Raw genomic sequence first — 20315 nt, forward strand, 5'->3', positions numbered from 1 at the left:
TAGAAGATTTACCTCCTCCTCTGTACAAGTCCCTTTTTGCTCAGCTACCACTATTATTCGCTCCTCTTTTAAAATTGTTGCTGAAAACACTGCTATTCTATAAGGAAAAAAGAAAAAACATTACCAAAATAGCTCGGTTTTATAATGAATTAAAAGCAACAACCTCAAGTATCCGTGTCAAAAATTGAGGCTCTAAATATCACCTGTTTGTTGTACAAAACCTGATTAAATTACAAAAAGTTCTGGAATATGAATCTTATTAATAATGGCAACATACAAAAAAGCACAGCAAAGGTGTTTATAGAGAAAGAATAAAATTGTTCCTGAAATTGTAGACAGGAAAAGTGATTATTATTACACTTGAACATCTAGCAATTTTGAAACGAACCTTCCTTTATGCACAAATTTAATTGGATCTACAGCCAGAACGGTCGATTTGATGTCTTCAGCATTGTGCTTTCTTCCTTTTACAGTCATGAGGCCTTCTGATGTTCCCGAAACAAACACGAGCCCACCCTTAAAAACAAGAAAAATTTCAGTAATGGCAATTCTATCAAAGACATCAGAAAAAATTCCATTTGGATGAAAATTTATTCTAACCCCTACAAGAGCTTGGACGAAATATCAATTGTTACAAATCAATAAAGGATGCATAAAGTACATACGGGACCAAGGAATCCTAAAAGGCCTGTTAAAACATAGGAATCTGGCGCGGTTTCTCCATTTTCTAATGTAGGCCGTACCTAGAATAAACAAAAAGATATATACCTGTGGTGTTGATTTAAATGGTAATGCTATATAAATTAAGTTACATATGCAGTACAGTCATTACCAATAAAAGGCAGTTCAAACAGTGCAGGCATCAATCGATATAAAAATGGATGACAATGATGATGAAAAGAATTCTTTTTATTATATTCTTACGTTGAAAACTTGATTTGTTTTGCCATGCAGTCCCCAATAGCCATCACCAACCGTTCTGCTTGATATGCACAGTTCACCGACCTCATCAACTTTGCACAGTTCATTGCTTCCATCTAACTTCAATACACAAACTTTGGCTGTAAAAATAAAAAATGGCGGACGATAAACGTCAATGAACATAAACAGCAAACAAGAAAACACCAACAACAAGAAAACAAGAACAAATTCTTTTAGGATAAATAAGAAGGATTTCTTGATAAAAGGGTTAAAACTTTGGCTTCTCACAAAGTGATCTTCAGTCCGCCTCTCATTGTGAGACATTGACATGTGCATATGTTATGTCACTGCAAAGACTTCACGGCCCCCTGAAAAGCAGTTCTCATGGACTGACGGGGCTACCGTGCCTAAATAATTAAAAATGTGAATGTAAAGACTTGAATAGAATAACAACATCTGCTGAACACATTCACAAACCTCCTGGAACAACCAGACCACAGTCCTGTAAAATTAACGCTGTGATGGATCCTTCTTTGTCAACACGAACAACGCCATGACTAAGCCCAGTCAGCGACAATATCCCACGCCCGCTTGAGCCACAGTCAGCACGGCTTGTCCTTCTTATTGCAATGGTCAGTGTTTCAGGGGAGTACGCGCAGGGACAAAGGACCTCTGGACGCAGGCCTTTTCCTTCAAAGGCTGACAGAAACGTATCGCAAGCTGAAAGTGACCCTGCAATAAACACAATAATATGTTTATAAGTAACAACATCTTGCAACAAAGCTTTAAAATAGTGTAACGCTACCTACAGACAAAATTCACAGAAGCGCTTAAGTATGCAAGGTAAACATGACACTCTCAAAACGGTCATCGATATTGACATACAACTCTATTTCATAGCCTTGATTACCTAGAAATTTGTAACACAATGAGTAAAATAAAGCTGACGATAGATTCCTCGTTTGTTTAATGAACGGGTTCAGGGAGCATGCCTCAAGTTGAAAACACATTCATATAATCAGAACCCACTGTCAGCTTATTTACAGTTTTCATGCATATTCTGTACATTAATATTCATATTTAGGGTGTGAAGTCAGTCTTTGGAAAAAATAAAACCCGTCGTGAAAGCAACGGTAAACATCTGAAATTTCTTTTTGAATAAAATTCCGAAGATCTTTGTTGCTGAATTTACAAGATAAATAAGAATTGCTTACAAGGGTTCGCTCGGTCTGCTAGCAGCAGCATCCTGAGATTTGAAAAATTGACTTCTCTGTGGTCCCTTGTGGCGTGCAAGCTCCAATGCAATTCTTTTGAAGTGACAAGGCATGCACTAGCTAAAAACAAAACAGTCTTAAATAAGTGAAACGAAGAGATATTGTTAACAAATGATCAACGAAAACGTGCAGCTCAATGGGGAATAAAACATTTTATTTTTGCAGATAGATAGAATATAAAGACTTGCGAGACTTGCGGATGTAAAGATAATCGATCCTCATAGGGACAGACAAGTCTCAAAAGGAAAGACGATTCCAAAAGGGACAGACGATCTTCAAAAGGGGCAGACGAATTCTTTGCAAAATCTAAGCGAACTATTGAAATATTACAGACGTTTTATATCTAAATTGAATCGCGAACCGCAAAGTGCTGGTGACAAAGAGTAAAAAAAGGTCAGTAGGAAAGTCGTCCTTTCTTTATTAAATCTAAAATGATTCATGATTAAACTGTAAAATTTCCCATGCTTTTTTTAACTACTAGGCATCGGAAGGTTCAAAATCGGTTATGTCAAAACATGTAAAACCGAACCTTTATACTTGCTGGCCATCATCATCCACATGGCAGGACTTTGTTGGATGACAGACGGGGGGACATAAATGACGTGCATTCCATAAAGGACACCCTGCAAAGAGAGGCAATAGACAGTCAGTCGAGCAATAGATTTACCAGTCCCGAGGCCGTAGGAATTGATACAAAAGATGCGTAAGAAATGTATCAGATTATACATTCACACAGGTGGGTCGAGAGTTTTATGCTTTTTGTTTTTATAAAACCCTATTTGCAATTATTCAAATTGAACAAGGTTGGCATGTTTCTTCTAACAGTTTGAATACCGAGACGTTAAACAACAGTGTGATACAGTAGTCTGGTAGAAAAACTTCAAAGGAACTTACAACGCATACAGAATGCCATAATCCGACTCCCCTTTTGTAATCCAAAGCACTGACGATAGTGTCGCCTGCAAAAAAACAACAACAACACCGCAAATTACCATAATGTTCAACGCTTGCATGCGAGTCAAATAAAAAAAATTTAATCAATATATCATTGCTATCTGCAAATTTTGAAGATAGCACAAAAGTGCTGAAAAATAGCAAACTTTCAAAATTTAAAAATTACATTGTATTCCAATCCGCCGATTAGGGAGCCAAAAGACGGTTTAATCTCATTCAAATGCCTCCATGTGTTTCTGCTATCAGATTAATAAGGGATGCATGGGAAAAAGATAATTTACCTTCATCATACTGACAAGCCTGGATTAGCATTTGTGTGTGAGCAATCATGGTTTCTCGAGACACAACCACGCCCAGTGCACTACCATCCCGATCTTCCGAATACTGCGAAAAATGGGACGAATTACAACCATACTAGCTACATTGTTTTAAGAATTGTAGTTGCAGGGTTCGCAGTTATTACTTATTGCAACTTCAACGCAAAACTTCAGAAGCAGTTACGTTAAATTTGAAAATTAACAATGACAAAATTGTTGTTGCCATCAAATTAACAAATTTTATCTTAATTCAACTTGGATTCCACCTACTAAGAAAGTAAAACTGTTTTGAAATTGGGTATTTCCTATTATGAAAAAATTCACCTCTATGTATGCCGGAACCTTCCTTTCCTTGCCTAACAAAGGAACGTGCCAGTCTCTTGCCGGTCTACCAAGATTTTCAGTGACGAAAAATTGAAGCCTAGGCCAGCCTGTAAAAAATATGAAACAAAAATTGAGAAAGGAATTATTGAAAACTGAGACAAAAGAAAAAAACCGCGAATGGTCTCTTCAAATAATGAAGACCTTACAAAAATAATATAAACATCAAAAAGCAGTTTGCATACAATGCTTCAAACCGCATACCTTTAAATTGAATTGGATGGCCTAAATCGTCTCTAGGCAGGTTTCTCAGACAACTTTCGGAAGTTAGCACCCAGGAAATATTGCAGCTACCCAAGAAAAATCCAACATGTTGCAATCCGGCATCCTGAACCAAAGAAAATGAGATTAAGGATATCGATTCCAAATTTGACAACAATGAAGGTTTTGCAACAGTGTATAAGGGAGAAAATGGCTGTCTTTTTACCGTATGATTATGTAATGTCAGGAATAAAGGGTTCTTAATTGGCAACCGAAAGTAGCAATAAAATAGCAGCAGTTGTGTATCAACAAGATCAAGGAATAAGATGAAATTATTTAGCATTCCACTAGTAGGACCGTGGCTCATAATTGATCATATATATATATCAATTATAATAGATCATCCGAGGCCAAAAAATTGTTTGCAAAAATGTGAAAAAATTAAAAAGAAGGCCGATTTCAGTATAATGACGACACAATTTTGATGCATAGATCTAAAAAAAACATTTTGCAATATCCAAGAGGGTTTCTTGAATTTTCTTCTTTTCAAGATATGATTATCTTTCTTAGCAAATCATTATGGAATATGACAGTTACAAAATATTACGTTACTACAAGAGAAATAAAGGTAAACAAAGCTTCGTTTGTATTAAGATAAAAATCATTTCATTCACCATTAAAAACTGCATAAACTGAGAATGGCTTTCATTACAATAATCAATAATGGAAACTGAGTAACGATCAGAAATGAGGAATCCATGCTTGGCTGATCGCTTTTGCACTTGGAGATGAAATAAACATGGACATGATGAATTCAAATATGAATTGATCTACTGCTGCCTTTGGATACTGGAATTTCAAGGTTGAAAGTAGGAGTAATGCGTAGGAGCATGTTTATTATCTAGATTGATATGTGAAAGACAGGCTTAATAATAACACGGAATTTCAGAAATGAATTTCATAGATGGTGTCATCTTTCAAACAGTGTTTGCTCAAATTAATCACAAATGGCAGTCAAGTGAAATTGAATTAGAGGGACCAGACGTAATTACCTCCTTTTTCACAGGTGGGTCGATTGGCACAGGGACAATACCCGCAATTAAACAGCCGTAAAACGCAGAGATGAATCCGACAGGGTCATCATAACTGTACATAAGAGCAACCTGAATTGCGAAAAACAAAACACCAGTAAATAAACTGTTAAAAGCTCTAAAGCAATAATAGAAACGTGATAAGCATTGGCTGCGGATTATAGAGAAAATAATGATTTTGTTACAATAGATGCGACAAACAACGGCGAATTGTAATACTCTTAAGAAAATTCAACGAGTGATTCATAATACATTCATGGCGACGAGATAAAGCCTTAACAAAAAAGCCTTAACAAAAAAGCCAGACATTGGCATCAATACAAAACGAGGATTATTTTGGAAAGGGTGCGGGTTTAGTTTGCCAACAACGTTTAAAATTTAAAGAGCAAATTGGACGGGGGTAGATGGGGGCTGGTTGGCGACTGGATGAGACTGGAGGGGCTACATGAGGCTAGAGATGCTGGATGAGGCTGGAGGGGCTGCATGAGGCTGGAGGGGCTGAACGAGGCTGGAGGGGCTGAGCGAGGCTGGAGGGGCTGAACGAGGCTGGAGGGGGCTGAACGAGTGTTGAATACAAAACTCAACACGCAAGACGAGATTCTAAAACGTTGCTAACAAAGAGAGGAAGGGCATCCACTTCCTTTCAAGTCTTTATGGATTAGATCTCTCCCTGATCTTTGATAAACAAAAAAATAAAGCAGCAATACTGTACACAACATCTGCATTGCTAAAAAATTGCTGACAACCTAAAGTAAGACCTTTGATCTCAAGCCCAAACTACTCAGGAGATGAAAAGTAGCTTACCCTGTCTCCTTGAGAGATGATATTCCCGTCTCTATGACTTCCAACTTTGTTTAGAAGCGAAAATGCTACTTTTTGACTACGACTAAGAAGTTTTGCTAAAAAGAAAAAAAGGTTGAATGAAAGCACGGTAGGGATCTTGTTGTTGACAACTCTTGAACACGAATTTCACGACGTTTGCATTTCTGACTTTAATTGGTATCGGTTTCTGAAGTTAAATGGGAGTTGCGTGAAGGCGCAGATTGTGGACGGGGCTTCCTTTAACGCTGTGTTTCTTTTGTTTTTTTGTGAAGACACTGAAAACCTTTCATTTCTGTAAGAATCCATAAAAGAGTTTCCAGGTGGGCTTAAATCGCGCGCGAAATTAGAAACAACACTAAGCGGCTAAGCAGATACTGTAGTTATGGTATCGGGGTTCAGTAACCATTTTCAATCACAAAACCTGACAGAAGAAAATTTAAAGCAAAGGATTAGATCGAAAGTGACTGATATGTCAGTCGTTATGTCATTGTGGAAATACTCACCGTACAACAGTGTATAGAGTATTTTTCCATTGACGTCGATCACCGAAATTGCGGGCGCTTTATTGGATGAACCGTATTTTCGAATGGCTTCGGTGAAAGCATGAGGAACATTCTCTGGAAGCTAAATATGACAAAATCAAAATTAGATACATCACCCTACACCACTAACCAGAAACAGCAATTTCAATTTGTCTGGAGCTGACACACTATTATCAACATGGCAATCATTGTAATGCTCTTATCGGAATACTCTGCCTGACTAAAATGCCAGATGATTAATGTTCTGATGATAAAAACCAAGATATGCTATAGAGAAATTAAATTGCAGAAAACTAATCTAACAAATGCCTTACAAATTAAAGTGCGAAAATGCGGCCGAGGAGCTATGCACCATGGAGACAGATGTGGCCTGATATGAATTCTTCGAAAAGCTATTGCCTTGATCTATGGTTTACTGGTGTTTGTCTCTCTTGCCCTTATTATGTTTAATTGAACAAAACAGAAAGTTGAAAAAACTCACCGAAAACATTTCTCCAACTGCTGGCTTGCTAGAGGTACCCTCTGGTTTTGGTGCATTTGGGTCTGGTTTGCTAACTACAAAGCAAGAATTCGCAGTTTAGTTTACACAAAATTGTCGACAAAGAAGATTAAAGTAGGAGCAATGACTTAGAAACATGTTACAGATGGGGGTTTCAATCAGTTTATATATTAGAAAAATACTCATCAGCAACAAATTGGGAGAGGTTTTGGAATAAGTATGGTTTGAGGTTCACATACACACGAAAAATTTCAACTTTTCGTTCACACATTTAACATCAAAAGTCCATGGGATTTACATGATGTATGAGATTAAAATAGTCGAAGAAGATATAAGCCATAAGTCATTGTTACAAGATAAAAATGTGCAAAGATCAGAAACGACTGACAAAAAGAGATGAGCCAAATATATTCAGAGTAATCCTGCTACTGAGATAACGCCAGAATCAATTCTGGGTAGCAAGCACGTATAGGGTAATTTCCACCCCGATCCATAACATGAATTTTATTGGCCGTGAAATCACCAATGAGCGGGGGGGATATGTAGGTGGGAAGGTTGGGTTTTAGTAAATCTTAATATTGCCTGTTGAAATGACTAGTTGGACGTAATTCTTTGATGGATATCAACCTTCAAGCTGGTCATCTTCTTCAACAAAGTACTGTTCTAGTGGCTTCTTCTTCGGCCTCTGCAAATTTAAAAAAAAATTGGCATTTTGGATCATATTCAAACATGAAAATCTTTCCAGATAGAACGAACAAAGTTTTACTTCACTGCAATACTCTCTGTTGGGCACTGCTTGGAACCACAGGATATGAAATAATTTACACTGGCTTACTATGTTGAAAAAACATGACTGGACTGGAAATAATATTTGGACAAGTAGAGGAACATTTGAGACAATACACCAATAGCTTCGCAATCTCCTCCAGAACTGCGAAGGACCGATCAGATAAAAGATCTAGTTTAGATTTCTAATATAATTTTCCATTCTCGTGAAAAAAGTAAGGCAATAATATATAGGTATTCTGACTATGTTCCTTTGCCAAACTTGAACAAATTTTACTGAGCAAAGTGGCTAATTGGAGCTACCTATCTTCCAGGTTGAATTTTTTTGCCTGTCTTGAGAAACCTTGTAAATGTGGAAATAAATCAATCATTCTCAGGTCAACAAGATTTGTGAACAGTCATTTATTGAATAAAAATATTTTTGTTTTATTCTCTCAGGCAGAAACCACGCTGTAAAGAGCAGGCAGATGTTACAATGATAAAAATATTATCTTTCGTATTTTTCCACGGAACAGTTTTACGGGTGTCCAATGAAACAATAAAATATGTGGGGATTTGTCAAAATAGTATTATTTTACAGAAAAAGCTTTTGATATGCGGTGAGACCAACATTCATGAGATTGTGGCAAATTTGATTGACGCAAATGAAATCCGAGCCAAGCGAAATATTCCCATAGTTTAAGAATGAGATGACCAAAATGGGTCAAGCTTTTCGGTTTGAGGTAGCATCAGACAATGACAAAAACTACTAAAAATATCTCTTAACATGCGATCTGAGAGTGCAAGCCAGGTTTATGAAATTAATTAAAATTGGTATTCTTACTTTTAAAGTGTTCAGTAATTGTTGTATTTTCGCTGATACTCGTCCGCTGCCATTCATAACTGGAAAGAAAAGTAAAACTTAATTTAAAAAAGTTAATTCGTAATTAGTGATCAACTCAGTGCCTTTTATCAGTTTCTATTTAATCTAGCCGCTTGTAATTCACCGGTCAATATTGGAACAGGCAGGTTGAGATCGAATGCAACCAGTAAATATCCAAACGGAATGGCAATTAAATCACATTTGTTTAGCCTATATGTTCGACTACGCCGCGCACAGCCAATCTTTCAGTCGAAGATAACTTAGAGAAAGCGTAAGAATAAATTGAGATTTAGCATTTCAATCTTATAAGTATAAACAACTTTTTTTACCATTATGTCAGAGATAGTTACGATGCCACCATAATGCCAGAAAAAAAGTTACGTTCAACATAGCCAACTCAAAAAGTTACTCAAAACTTGACATTTCGCTAACTATATGCTATAATTACCGCTCTGTTTCGCTTCCAAGTTAGGTGTATTTTGACGGAACAGTTACGACGTACGAAGGCCAGATACAAATACCGTGATAACATAAGTAGTAATAGTACCATGAGTGCAAAAGAGCACATAAATATCCCTAACGGAGAGATATAAAGTAATTATCGAAAAAAACATTGTGATTTCTCGTTCTGACCAAATAAGCAGGCAAGCTCACTTGACACCAACAAGAGTGTGCGTGTGTGTATCGTAAGTGCTGCGGCGAAAGCTCGCAGTCTTAAACGAAAAGAACAAGACCGAACCTTCACTTCTCTTAACTCTAACCGATGACATATGCACACTCCGTCTTGTATTCATCCCAAAATTTGAAGAATCACCTTGAGGTATCGTCACGTCCGGAGGAGGTGCTCTATTTCCAAATTCGTTACTCTTCGTCCGTGAGACATTTGACAATCCCCGTTCTCTTCTGTCTCGAGTTCCTTCGTCGGTTACGTGGACTACGGATCTTGAACCTCTTTGCTGCACTGGTGGAGTTTGAACGCTCGGTGCCAAATCCTCCTCTGAGCCTACTGGCGTTCCAGTTGGAGTATCTGAATGGGAATTACACAAGAAATTGTAAGTTTTAATAATTAAAAAGCATGGATTAATTTCTGAATTTTAATCCTGCTCTCCAAGCAAGATATCAATTGTTTTAAAGCCGTGTCACCGTTTAATTCATGTTTAACAAAAAAGAGGACCAGTTTTGACCCGGAGTTTTCTCAGTTACCAAATCGTGCATTTTACTCTAACATTCAGACAGGATGGCATTTCCGAGATCTACACCTCGACTAAAACCGATTTCATAAAACTGGCATACCATCTGCACAAAATTTCTGCGGTGGAAACAAATTTTGGAAATATTCTACAAAAGTAGTAAAATCGTTAATTAACTAGCTCATTGTCAGGAGCCCCGGCAAATACCTTCCTAGCCTTGCTCTGCCGCTGATTTCTACTTCCTTTCAAAAAGTTAAAACAATCGAAAAGTCTTAGTATAAGATACTGTTTTTCAAACCGATGTGTAGCAAATCATTATTTTCGGCTTAATACGATATAGTTAACTCTAATTGAAAATCAAAAAGGAAAGAGTAGCTCAGTACTTTAAATCTTTCTTTGACAGCGGGCTGGGTCCTCGATATGGGGAACAGTATTTCACTACTATTGGTTTTTGAAAGGGATAATTTTAGACCTTTGTTGATTAAAGGGGAAAAGGTCGCTGCTTCCTGAGCATCTCGAAAAAGAGTTTTGTCTTTACTACAAGGGGAATCCCATTCAGTGGTTTACGTAAAAAGTTTCTGTTTCTGAACATCGACGAAAAAAATAGAGGTACAAGAATGTATAACAAGCAACTTGATTGTCAAATACGCCGAGGTCCAGTTACAAAAATTGGTTATTTTGATTTCAACATCGTTTCTTAATTTTATTTCCCGAATTTCTTCCAAGCTTTGATTTATTTCAGGACACAGAAAATATGTAAAGAACAAACAAATTAAATAAAAGAAATAACACAGATTTCCATTTATCGAAATGATTTTAGCCAGAAATCGTAGATCCTAATATCGGATACGTTCTCGAGAATTTACTGTGGCCGAATTATGGATTTTGCAAGTAGCTAAAGTTACAATTTACTGACTGTAGGCAAAAAACGTTTGCGGTCAGATTCACACATGAACCTTAAAACCGCCATGATAAAATTGACAATGCAAACCAATTCCATACGGAGCCTTGTACACAGACAATTCTACGGAAAACCCCTCAAAATGAGATCGATCAATGTAATGTTTATTTCAAACACTAGGAGGTAAGGGGGAATGCCAATCAGCAAATAAGGTTAAAAACTTCTCTAGCTTGACGCTTTGGCTGAATTAATAAGTTGAAAACGCAACGAAAAGTAGCTGGAACCAACCTGTAAATCTGGTTGGAACCATGTAGCTCGAAGAAGGTCTGTTTTCAGCAGTTTCTGTTTTCCTTTTGGTAACAAACGATTGCCTTTTCGTAGGTGCCGGGAGGCCAGCGGTTTCATCCGACTGTTTCTTGGCCAGTGCCATTTCAATGGCCTCCTTTCGTAGGCCTAAAGCGAAAGAGGTATCATGTGCTTGCGTCTTTTCGTTTTAATTGCTAGCTTCTTATTTGAGTAGGGTAATATAGATACAAAAATTAGTCAATTGCATAACAACATTACAAATAAAACAAAGAGAAAATATACTTCTAAAGACAGTTATCATATAATTGGCTTTAATCCATTTCAATTGTTCGCCAAAACGTGGCCTCTTATTTTCTTCTCTGAAAACAATGTCTAAAAAGCAATAAACCTAAACAATGGATTAAGTAAATAACCTTTCTTTATTTATTGTGTTTTAAGGCTTGTTTCTGAAGAGAACAGCAAATCCAGAATGTCGAGAAGAACAGAGTGGCAACCAGCAATTTGGGTAACAAGGCAGCACATAGGCCTAGTAATCCCTTGGTTGCTTTAAAAAACAGACATTTTCAATAAGAAAAACACATCTGCGACCAGTGTTTATTAGATTTCAGTCGCGCAAGGTTAGGTTTAGATAAATGATTTGTTGAAAGAGAAGATATCCTCAGATGAGATTAAGTGTATCAAGGCGAAAAATAAGCACATTACAGCTCTTTTAATTTTTGCAATTATCAAATTCTTTAAATTGTTCGTTATAATCTCAACTGATACAGACGTCTATCGCACTGTCAGGCATTCGCACGGTAGTACGCATAACCAGTAGGAAAAGGAGCTTTAGTAGAGATGACATGTGGTTTTTAAACAACAAAGAAGATATGAAACGTAAACAAAGAAATCCCGGACTGAAGAATGGAACTGCGATCGATCACATGGCGGGGTCACGTGCCGAATAACCAAGGCAAAGCAGTCGTTTGTGTTACGTATCTTCAGCAAGTAGAAGATGCTAGAGGCTTTCGAGTTACTCGAAGGAAAACCAACTAATCTGTGAAAACGATAAGGACAGATTCACGAAACAAAGACCCTTTATCGGAATTAGCATTAATATGTGACGCATTTTCCGACAGGATGCTGATATATTTGGCAAATTCAATCTGAGATCAAATCGAAAAAGATATCTGGTTTAAGGGGTCATAAAAATAATTTATCTATAATATTGATTTCCAAAGTACCACCATTTCAACATACGACTGTTGTAATTGAATTTTAGATGACAACGCAAAATTTCTTTCTTGAATAATCATGAGCATAATAAAGAAACATATCATGGACAATGATGACAGAATTGGACAAGGCACACTCCTTGAAGTTAAAATGCCCCTAAACCGTCTGAACTTTTGTTTGGTTGTATCTCATAACTCTGGTTAAACAATAAAACGCCAGAAATTCCTAGCAGCAAGAAAAATACTGACAAGGGGTTTCGAGAAAACGACAATAATATTACGACCTAGTGGCCTATATGTATATGAAAAACTCAACACAAAGAAAGTATTGATCAACACATTGAGCACATGAAAACAGCCACCCGACGCGTCGTGCTTCGTCTGCCCTGACGTTGTGTATAAACAAAAAAAAGGAAAAACTAAGTTCAGAAGAAATTTTAATTCCACTGTCTCAAACATTCAATATAAGAAAGTTGCTAAACGAACTAATGCCGAAATCTTTACTATCATACGAAGACATCACAAAACAAAGAGGCATGAAAAGAGAAACACACTTACTTTTGTTCGCATAGTGTGCAGGCATCGCAAAAGTTTATTTGCGATGAGACGTAACGCATAACAGAGCGAGGAATAAAACTGTTTCTCCCATAAACCGCATTATATCATACTTCCAGCCAGACACGTTTACAATAATATAATCGCGGATCGTCTCGATGTGGTTGCCAAACAAGACTAAAATCCTTAGACAATGCAATCCCAAGATGAATGATAGCCAAAACTCTCACAAAGAGGCCTCGTAGATGTCATATACTTCAAGGACGTAACTCGTTTTGGCTTGCTTCTGAGAACAGTAAAACATTTTTGGACTGAAGGCGCGTCAAGTTGAAACCTCTTTATATCAAGATTGTTACCCCATACTAAATCTACTACTATTCGAAGCTTAGTTAAAAAATACATAGAGATATCATAGCTAAAAGAAATTTGTCTGGGATAGGAAACAAACAAGAATTTGTACAACATTCAATATCTCGAAAAGTCACTTTAACCAGAAAGCATAATTGGCGTTTCAATTGCATACCTAGGCCTTCCAGCTCTAGCTCTTTTCTATATTTACGGGGAACCACCCTTTGAGAAAGACAGGATTCAGTCGCTTTTCAATATGATAACCGATACTGTACACAACATATATGGCACGCAAGGATCAAAGGGGCATTTTCAATATACACGCGGAACTGTTTGGGTGAATGGAGCACACCCTTTTCTAATCAAATAATTGCACAGGTCCCTGTCCTACGGGATGAATAACTAAGTTTTCCGGAAACGAAAACTGAAAATTCAAACAAGAAATTAACAAAGATTGGACGGACAAAATTAGTTTGGACGGACAGACAAAATTGGACGGACAAAAATGCCACAAGGAAGCTAATAACGATACAACGGTAGCACTGTTCTTAGACTGCACATTGAATCACATTTAGAAAAAACTTTGTGATATTCTAGATGGTGCAAAATTTTTCTTCTCTCAGACAAGTGTCGGTTCAATTCAAGGGTCATCAAATGCAGGTAATTACTTGATTGATGTGGCAATTGGGTAAATCAGAAAATGCTTCAATCTTATTTTCCTAACGTCAAATTAAAAGTGGATGCAAAATTATTGTTGACATGCAGAAAAGCACACACGTTAATACCAGGGGGTGTGGGGTGTCACACGCTTCAAATCTTTGAAATTCTTTAAAGTTGTCGGAAAATTTGAGAAATCGGAAAATCCAAGTTCTATATCCAAACGACCGAACGGTTAAATGATAAGGTTTTGTAATTTAAGGTTTAGTACAATCTTGGTACAAAATTACGACTGACTTGCTGTCAGTCGGAAACTTTGTACCCTTCACTCAACCTCCCAACCCCCAAAAAGGCAGCCAGTCGCAAAACTTTTTCTCTGTGAACCCTATTAGAATGTGACTACCATGACGCCACTGATCTATTTATACCAATAATCAACATTGCAATGAAACAACTTCGCATTTATTAGAATCACAGTACCCCATAAACCGGATCACCATGGTCAGCTGCCCATTTCCAAGGCCAATTGTTCTCACAAGGATGTATTGTGAAGCTCAAACACAGTTATTTCGAAAATTCCACTACAGAACCACAGACCATGGGTTAGGCAAGAAAAGCTCAAGGTGCATATCCCTTTACACAATGTTCGATGTATGTTACACATACTAAAATAACACAAACCACAACAGCCTCAAAATAAAGAACCATTTGGTTGACAAAGTATGTGCTTTGATAAAAAGGCGGTTTCGTGTCAGAGACTGACCATTGTCTTAAGAAAATGAAAGAATTTAAAACACTTAATTTGTTAAACTGCTGTTATTTAAAATACAGAACAAAGTAAGGCATCCAAATTGTTATGAAATTTAAGAAAGGCCAATCAATGTGACTCCATTGGACTTTTTAGTTAGATTATTGATAATCAGCGAGCAGTGTAAGGAGTGGAACAAAATCATTATGTTAAGAGCAAGAAAGTATAAACAATAGATTTAAGGGCATTCAAACAACCCTGATTAGACTCTATTAAACATGAAAATGGCTTGCAACTAAATACTTATGCTGGAATTTAATTGGCATTTTGAAGTGGAATGCATTAAAAATTCAAAATCTTCATTAACTTTAATTTAAGCCTTACTAATTTCTATGTTTGATATAAAGAATACTGAGGTCTTTAATTGCAAATGTCAGCAAATGAAAACAATTTTTAAGTTTCACCATATTTAAATATTGTCTTAATCAATTATTCAAATTACTTAAGCTTAACTTACCAGAACTCTGACTAACTTCATCACTTTGCCTTGGTGCTTCTTGTCTATATTTCTCAGGTCCTGCTAAAAAAGTTAAGGCAAGCACATTATTGACATGGAGCTGAATCAGTCAAACCATTATCAGGCGCGGATCCAGCCAAAATTTTGACCGGCTTCGAGGTGTTTTTCCCAGTTACGGTTCTGTGTTGTTGGTCCATAAATATTGCCAAAAGTTGCTATTGAGCGGTTCTGTGTTGTTGGTCCATAAATATTGCCAAAAGTTGCTATTGAGGTTAGTAAAATGTGATTAATTTGCCCACACTTTATCTAAATTGCTGCAATTTACTCGGTCCATTTGATCCTCTTCTCAGAGATAGGGGGCAGGGGGGGCTGAAAATAAACCTGGGAGGGAGGACCCACAGGATTGGGTCCGACGTGAAAGAAAATTTTTCAAATTCAGCCTTCCAGAATGGCTAAAGATTCATCTCCCAGACTAAAATTTAACAAATTACTATAATCCTCAGAACAGAGAATTGGACAATCTTCAAAAAACACTGCTTCTTGATTTTTAGGACAAAATTGGGAGGGCTGGAGTCAGTTGAGGTAAGAAAGGAAGGGTGACCTTTGGTTCAAAGTGCACATCGATGTGAATAACAAGAAGCTGAAGTGAAGATAATTTTTACTAGTACATTTTTAAATATTTTATGCCTTGAAGGCAGAGGTTTGCATGCTCTGGTATGTAGAACAGGATGGCTCTGAACTACCACCCTGAGCAATTAGCACACAAAACTGAGGCGATCAATTAATCTTAGAAGTAAAACTATCAACAAAAATATAAACAAATATATAACTCTGAAATGACCTCTTTGAAACGGCGCTAACAGTCTTGCTTTTTTCTTTTCAAATCCCTTTTGGGTAATGTCACCTGCAAATAAGGAATAAACATTAGTAACTATTAAATGAGAGTAGATTTTATTAGAAAAAAATATGATGTTGAGCATTATTCAACAAAAAGGTTCATTGCTGCCAGAAGAAAGCCATCTATATTATCATTAACTATTGTTTGCATCATTTTGTAAGGAATTTTTCAAAAGGATTATTAAAATGCTTTGATAAGAGGTTTTTAACCAAGGCTTTTGTGAAAACAAAAAAACTGAGGCTCTGGTGATTTCTTATCATTGATAAATCAAGGAAAAGACCACAATTGCAGTATTTTAAAAAGAATAAAATTGTGGAAGAGCTAGACTGGCAGCCAATGTAAGGAAATCGAAGTGATGTTCACATCCAAAAATGTAGTATATATTAGACTATGTTAAAATTTGGCATCATCAAGGGGATTAGAATTTGAAACCAAATGTTCCAGTAATATTAAGGCAAAATTCTGCATCCCAAAATCCTGAAAGACTTTAAGAAGGGATAATAGGATGCAGTATGGTGTATCAAGCCATTTAGCCTAAAAAACTGAACAATAATCTAGGAACAGTTGGTGGTGAACTGAGAATGATCTTATCAATTTTCAGACATAAAACAAAAATTAATATGGCTACGCTTAGATCAATGTGCTATGTTTGCTGTGGTTGATAAAACATAATAAGCCAAGTTTACTATCACCAGACAGTTCAGAAGATATTGCGATTTTCAAGGAACCTAAAAATATCTAACAATTTGTACTTGCTGATTAACTTTAACTATATCTTATAACTATATCCTGGTTATATTTGTATAACCAAGGGTGCTGTGGCCGGGGGGCAAGGGAGCTGTGGCCTCCTCTGCTTTCAAGATTTGAAAGATTTTCAGAAAAATTATTGCTATTTGGAAAACTCTCAAACTTGAGCTGTGGGTAAAAAGGAGAAGTGAAATGAACCTTTTAGCCACATGAATTACTTGCACTAAAATACGTATCGTATTATCATAAAGCAATTCACTTTTGTAAAGAAAATAAAAGAGTTCCACAAAAACAAAATGATTTCTCAGGATTTAACAGTCTCTACCATAGAGTGATTTGCTTTTCTTCAGTTAAAATCCGAATCTTTAAGGGCCAAATTTGGTTATGGAAAAAGGCAATTTTGGTCATAAATTATATCTTTATTTGATATTGAAGACCAAGACAGTGCAATTCTGTGCCTTTCACCAGATTTGAAATTTTGTCCTAGATTTGAAATTTTTTGCAGTTCTGTTGCATAAGGTAAAGCAAGGAAGAAGTTGATCAATACCATCGCTTTTCACCAGTGAATCGATATTCATTTTGAGAATTTTATTAATAAAATTTGCTCCAAAGAAGCAATTTCCAGCAAACTTGAAGCATTAGGATTATAAAAAATTTTGCCTTTTAGCAACAACCAGGGCCGCCTCAGGTGTTAAATTTAGTCTATCATTGTACTAATCTACTGATCTATAGGGTTGCAAGTTGTCATGGACTTTCACAGTAAGTATGCAGAAACAGAGGCAAGATATAAGTGCATTTTAAATATCTTTCCAGCTAAGACAAAGAATATGCCCATTTCTCCCCCACCCTCCTTACACTAACATGAAATGCTTCTATTTGATTAAAATAAGTCAATAAATTTTATTGGAAAATTTTCCTTTTGGACCCCCTCTAGAATTCATTTGCCATGATGCCCCTATGTGCAACTAAAAGTACAACTATAGGACAAGCTTCTTTGAGATCTCTCAGTTCCTGTCAATGGATAATCCTCTTTTTATCCTGTCAAAGGACATGCAATAAACATGTCAGAGCATGAATAGAACTGGAAATGACCTCAGGGTGAAAATAACCCAACAAAGAAATAAGACAAAAAATATATCAAAATAAAAAATATCAGCTGCCAAATAAAATTTTACTCGCGAGAAAGCCAATATCACAATCAAAACACTGAATTAAACACAGCAAAGCATGGGGAAGATCTTAAATTGAATTTAGGTTTGCAGTAATAGAAGGTCTCATGACATGCAAATATACTAAAATAGAAGGGACTTGTGTGGTTGCAGGCAAATATTTGCAATTCGAAGAAGCCCAGTCAAATCAAAATCTCAGTGAAAAGTGCCACACACTCTAGTCAGGCCAGAGAGGGCAAAAGTTTACATTTGAAAAAAGCTATTCTCATAATAGGTTCTTCATTAAAGATTTGGGAATACCTGTCCTTTTCCTGATAAAGTCCTCATTAAAGATTCATAGTATACTAGTACTATTCCTCATAAAAACTGTTTACCCCTCACCCCTTAAAACATAAACTTTTTTGGCATAAATTTTAAATTTAATCAATAGTTTAAATGCTATACAACGTAGGACAAGTAGTGCCTTTTTAACTTATAAGACCCTTCCGTTAAAAAATTCCAAATATCCATTGTCATACTAAGCAGGTAAGAGTTTTTGGGAATCAAAATCCTACGTCACAAGAAACAGGTTATTTAGTTTCATATTTTTTAATTTTAATTTTTCTATTTTAAAATCTTAATGATCCAAACATTTTGATATCTTGTTACAGCTCAAGTTGGCAAAAAAGTTACAGAAACAATATTTATTAAGAGGCTTTCATCAAGAGCAAGAGGTCACGGAGTTCGTGGGGGGATGGCTCAACGTTTCAATATACGTGACGCGAACCTTTGGAATTTGGAAAACTCTTCTGTTTGAGGAAATTTGAGAAATCACCAATTCTACAAATGACATCGGGGAAAATTTCTCCTTTCGGAATCAATTTTAAATTATTCGCCGGATCATAGACAGCATGCTACACCTACCAGCATAATAGCCAACGGAACAACTGTTTGGGCAATCACCCCGTGATCAGATAGACAGGAAAACATTTCATGCCCTATTAAATTCGTCACATTTAACCAGAAAAGCCTATTACCCTTATCGTAATAAAAATTAAAACATAAAGGGCACCAAGGCTCACGATCGGCATAAGAAATCTTCTTTGGGAACATTATCATCAACGTGTGAGCAAAAAATATTGGAATCCGTTACAAGATTTTCAACTTGCTACTTTACCTTCCTCTAATTCAAATTCAAGATCTCTTAGCTTGGCAAGAATCTCTTGCGGCAAAAATGAGAGCGAAGGCTCTGCCATACTACAGACATCTGGAATATCTATGCCGCAACAATTTTTCTCTTCAAATTTCTCCAACTGCGCCTTTCACTTCCACACTTTCCAAATGTTTACTCCCATTTGGGTCTGGGTTCTAGTCTCTTGACTCCCTGTGCAGATGAGTTCATTTCTGTCACGTGATGTTTGTCCGGAAGCACTCCTCCGCATCGTGGCGACAGGGCTTGCCAAAACGGTAGTTATTTTGTTTCCGAGGCAAATTATTCGTAAAAAATCATAAGGAATCAGCCGAAATTGAAGAGAAATTCGGAAAATTTTCCTTTGTTGCAACTTCCTTACATTCAGGGCACTGTTGATATTACAGGTAGAAGATAGATAAAAAATCAATACTGTTTAAAACAGTTATAACGTTTTTCAGGATTTTTCACACATTACTTTCTTTCTCTCCGCTGTTGAACTTCATGATTTATAAAGTATTGCTCGCAAATCGGTTAGAGTTTTATTACCCTTCACAATTTCAAACATTTACAAGAAAATTACTACACTGAGTACCAAAGAATCCCGCACAAACAATTTCGAGAAATTCATTTTCGGTTGAAAACTTTCGGTTTTGTTTTCACCATGGAAGGAAAAGAATAATGGGTCTAATTCTCTGTTATTTTTATGGAGTTTGTAGCTGATAAAGTGTCATTCTGTTCTGTGCAACTTACATAAAAATAAGTCATTTTGGATTCAAATATAAATGGTACTTGTTGGACCAACAAACTGTGACATCAATAAAACTGCTTTGGACTGCTTATATCCTGCACGGACCACTTCTATTCTACGCAGACCACATTTCTTTGACATGGACCATAACTATTTTACGTGGACCACTTCTATTCTAGACATGGGCCGCTTCAATTTCAAATATTTTCACCTCACTTTCTTTGCAAGGCAACTTTCAGGTCAAAATACTTCCTAGCAGCAACCTTACTTTTTCTCTTTATTCATTTCATTTGTTTTGATTTATTTCAACAATGCTAAATAAATTCAGTAGGGATCACGCCACAGGGAGGGGGAGCCTGCCCCACTTTTTCAATACTGCAATAAAAAGTGAAGGAAGCTTGGTCCCCCTTTCATCTGCCTTGGCCCCCTCCCACTTTCAAATTCGTGGTGAGGGCCCTGTTCAGTAAATGTAAATAAAACTGTTTTTTTCAATGTG

General features: G+C 36.5%; 1 protein-coding gene and 1 long non-coding RNA gene across 5 annotated transcripts in view; one reads left to right on the forward strand and one right to left on the reverse strand.

Moving 5' to 3' along the window:
• LOC135681590 (disco-interacting protein 2 homolog C) overlaps positions 1 to 19240 on the reverse strand; it is a 28456-nt gene extending 9216 nt beyond the window's left edge. The window contains exons 1-22 of one of the 4 annotated variants that reach the window (XM_065196131.2): positions 19057 to 19240; positions 15928 to 15990; positions 15087 to 15146; positions 11030 to 11194; positions 9390 to 9677; positions 8612 to 8670; positions 7630 to 7687; positions 6985 to 7058; positions 6465 to 6585; positions 5944 to 6038; positions 5101 to 5211; positions 4052 to 4175; positions 3791 to 3897; positions 3431 to 3533; positions 3090 to 3154; positions 2725 to 2818; positions 2136 to 2255; positions 1399 to 1653; positions 925 to 1061; positions 666 to 743; positions 389 to 516; positions 13 to 97 (exon numbers count right to left, since the gene is read on the reverse strand). In XM_065196131.2, coding sequence (XP_065052203.2) covers positions 13 to 97; positions 389 to 516; positions 666 to 743; positions 925 to 1061; positions 1399 to 1653; positions 2136 to 2255; positions 2725 to 2818; positions 3090 to 3154; positions 3431 to 3533; positions 3791 to 3897; positions 4052 to 4175; positions 5101 to 5211; positions 5944 to 6038; positions 6465 to 6585; positions 6985 to 7058; positions 7630 to 7687; positions 8612 to 8670; positions 9390 to 9677; positions 11030 to 11194; positions 15087 to 15146; positions 15928 to 15990; positions 19057 to 19135 — 2469 coding nt within the window. In that variant the 5' untranslated portion in view covers positions 19136 to 19240. Of the gene's footprint in view, positions 1 to 12; positions 98 to 388; positions 517 to 665; positions 744 to 924; positions 1062 to 1398; positions 1654 to 2135; positions 2256 to 2724; positions 2819 to 3089; positions 3155 to 3430; positions 3534 to 3790; positions 3898 to 4051; positions 4176 to 5100; positions 5212 to 5943; positions 6039 to 6464; positions 6586 to 6984; positions 7059 to 7629; positions 7688 to 8611; positions 8671 to 9389; positions 9678 to 11029; positions 11195 to 12819; positions 12999 to 15086; positions 15150 to 15927; positions 15991 to 19056 lie in introns of those variants that run through there. The other 3 variants (XM_065196132.2, XM_065196130.2, XM_065196133.2) reach the window with 3 other exon arrangements.
• On the forward strand, positions 13772 to 16599 carry LOC148958683 (uncharacterized). The gene is made up of 2 exons (XR_016144436.1): positions 13772 to 15357; positions 15638 to 16599. It is a non-coding gene; the product is annotated as an uncharacterized LOC148958683 (long non-coding RNA).
• Positions 19241 to 20315: the final 1075 nt, after the last annotated feature.

This window comes from Rhopilema esculentum, chromosome 12 (assembly GCF_057945365.1).
Source record: "Rhopilema esculentum isolate cy_ngs chromosome 12, ASM5794536v1, whole genome shotgun sequence".
NCBI lineage: Eukaryota > Metazoa > Cnidaria > Scyphozoa > Rhizostomeae > Rhizostomatidae > Rhopilema > Rhopilema esculentum.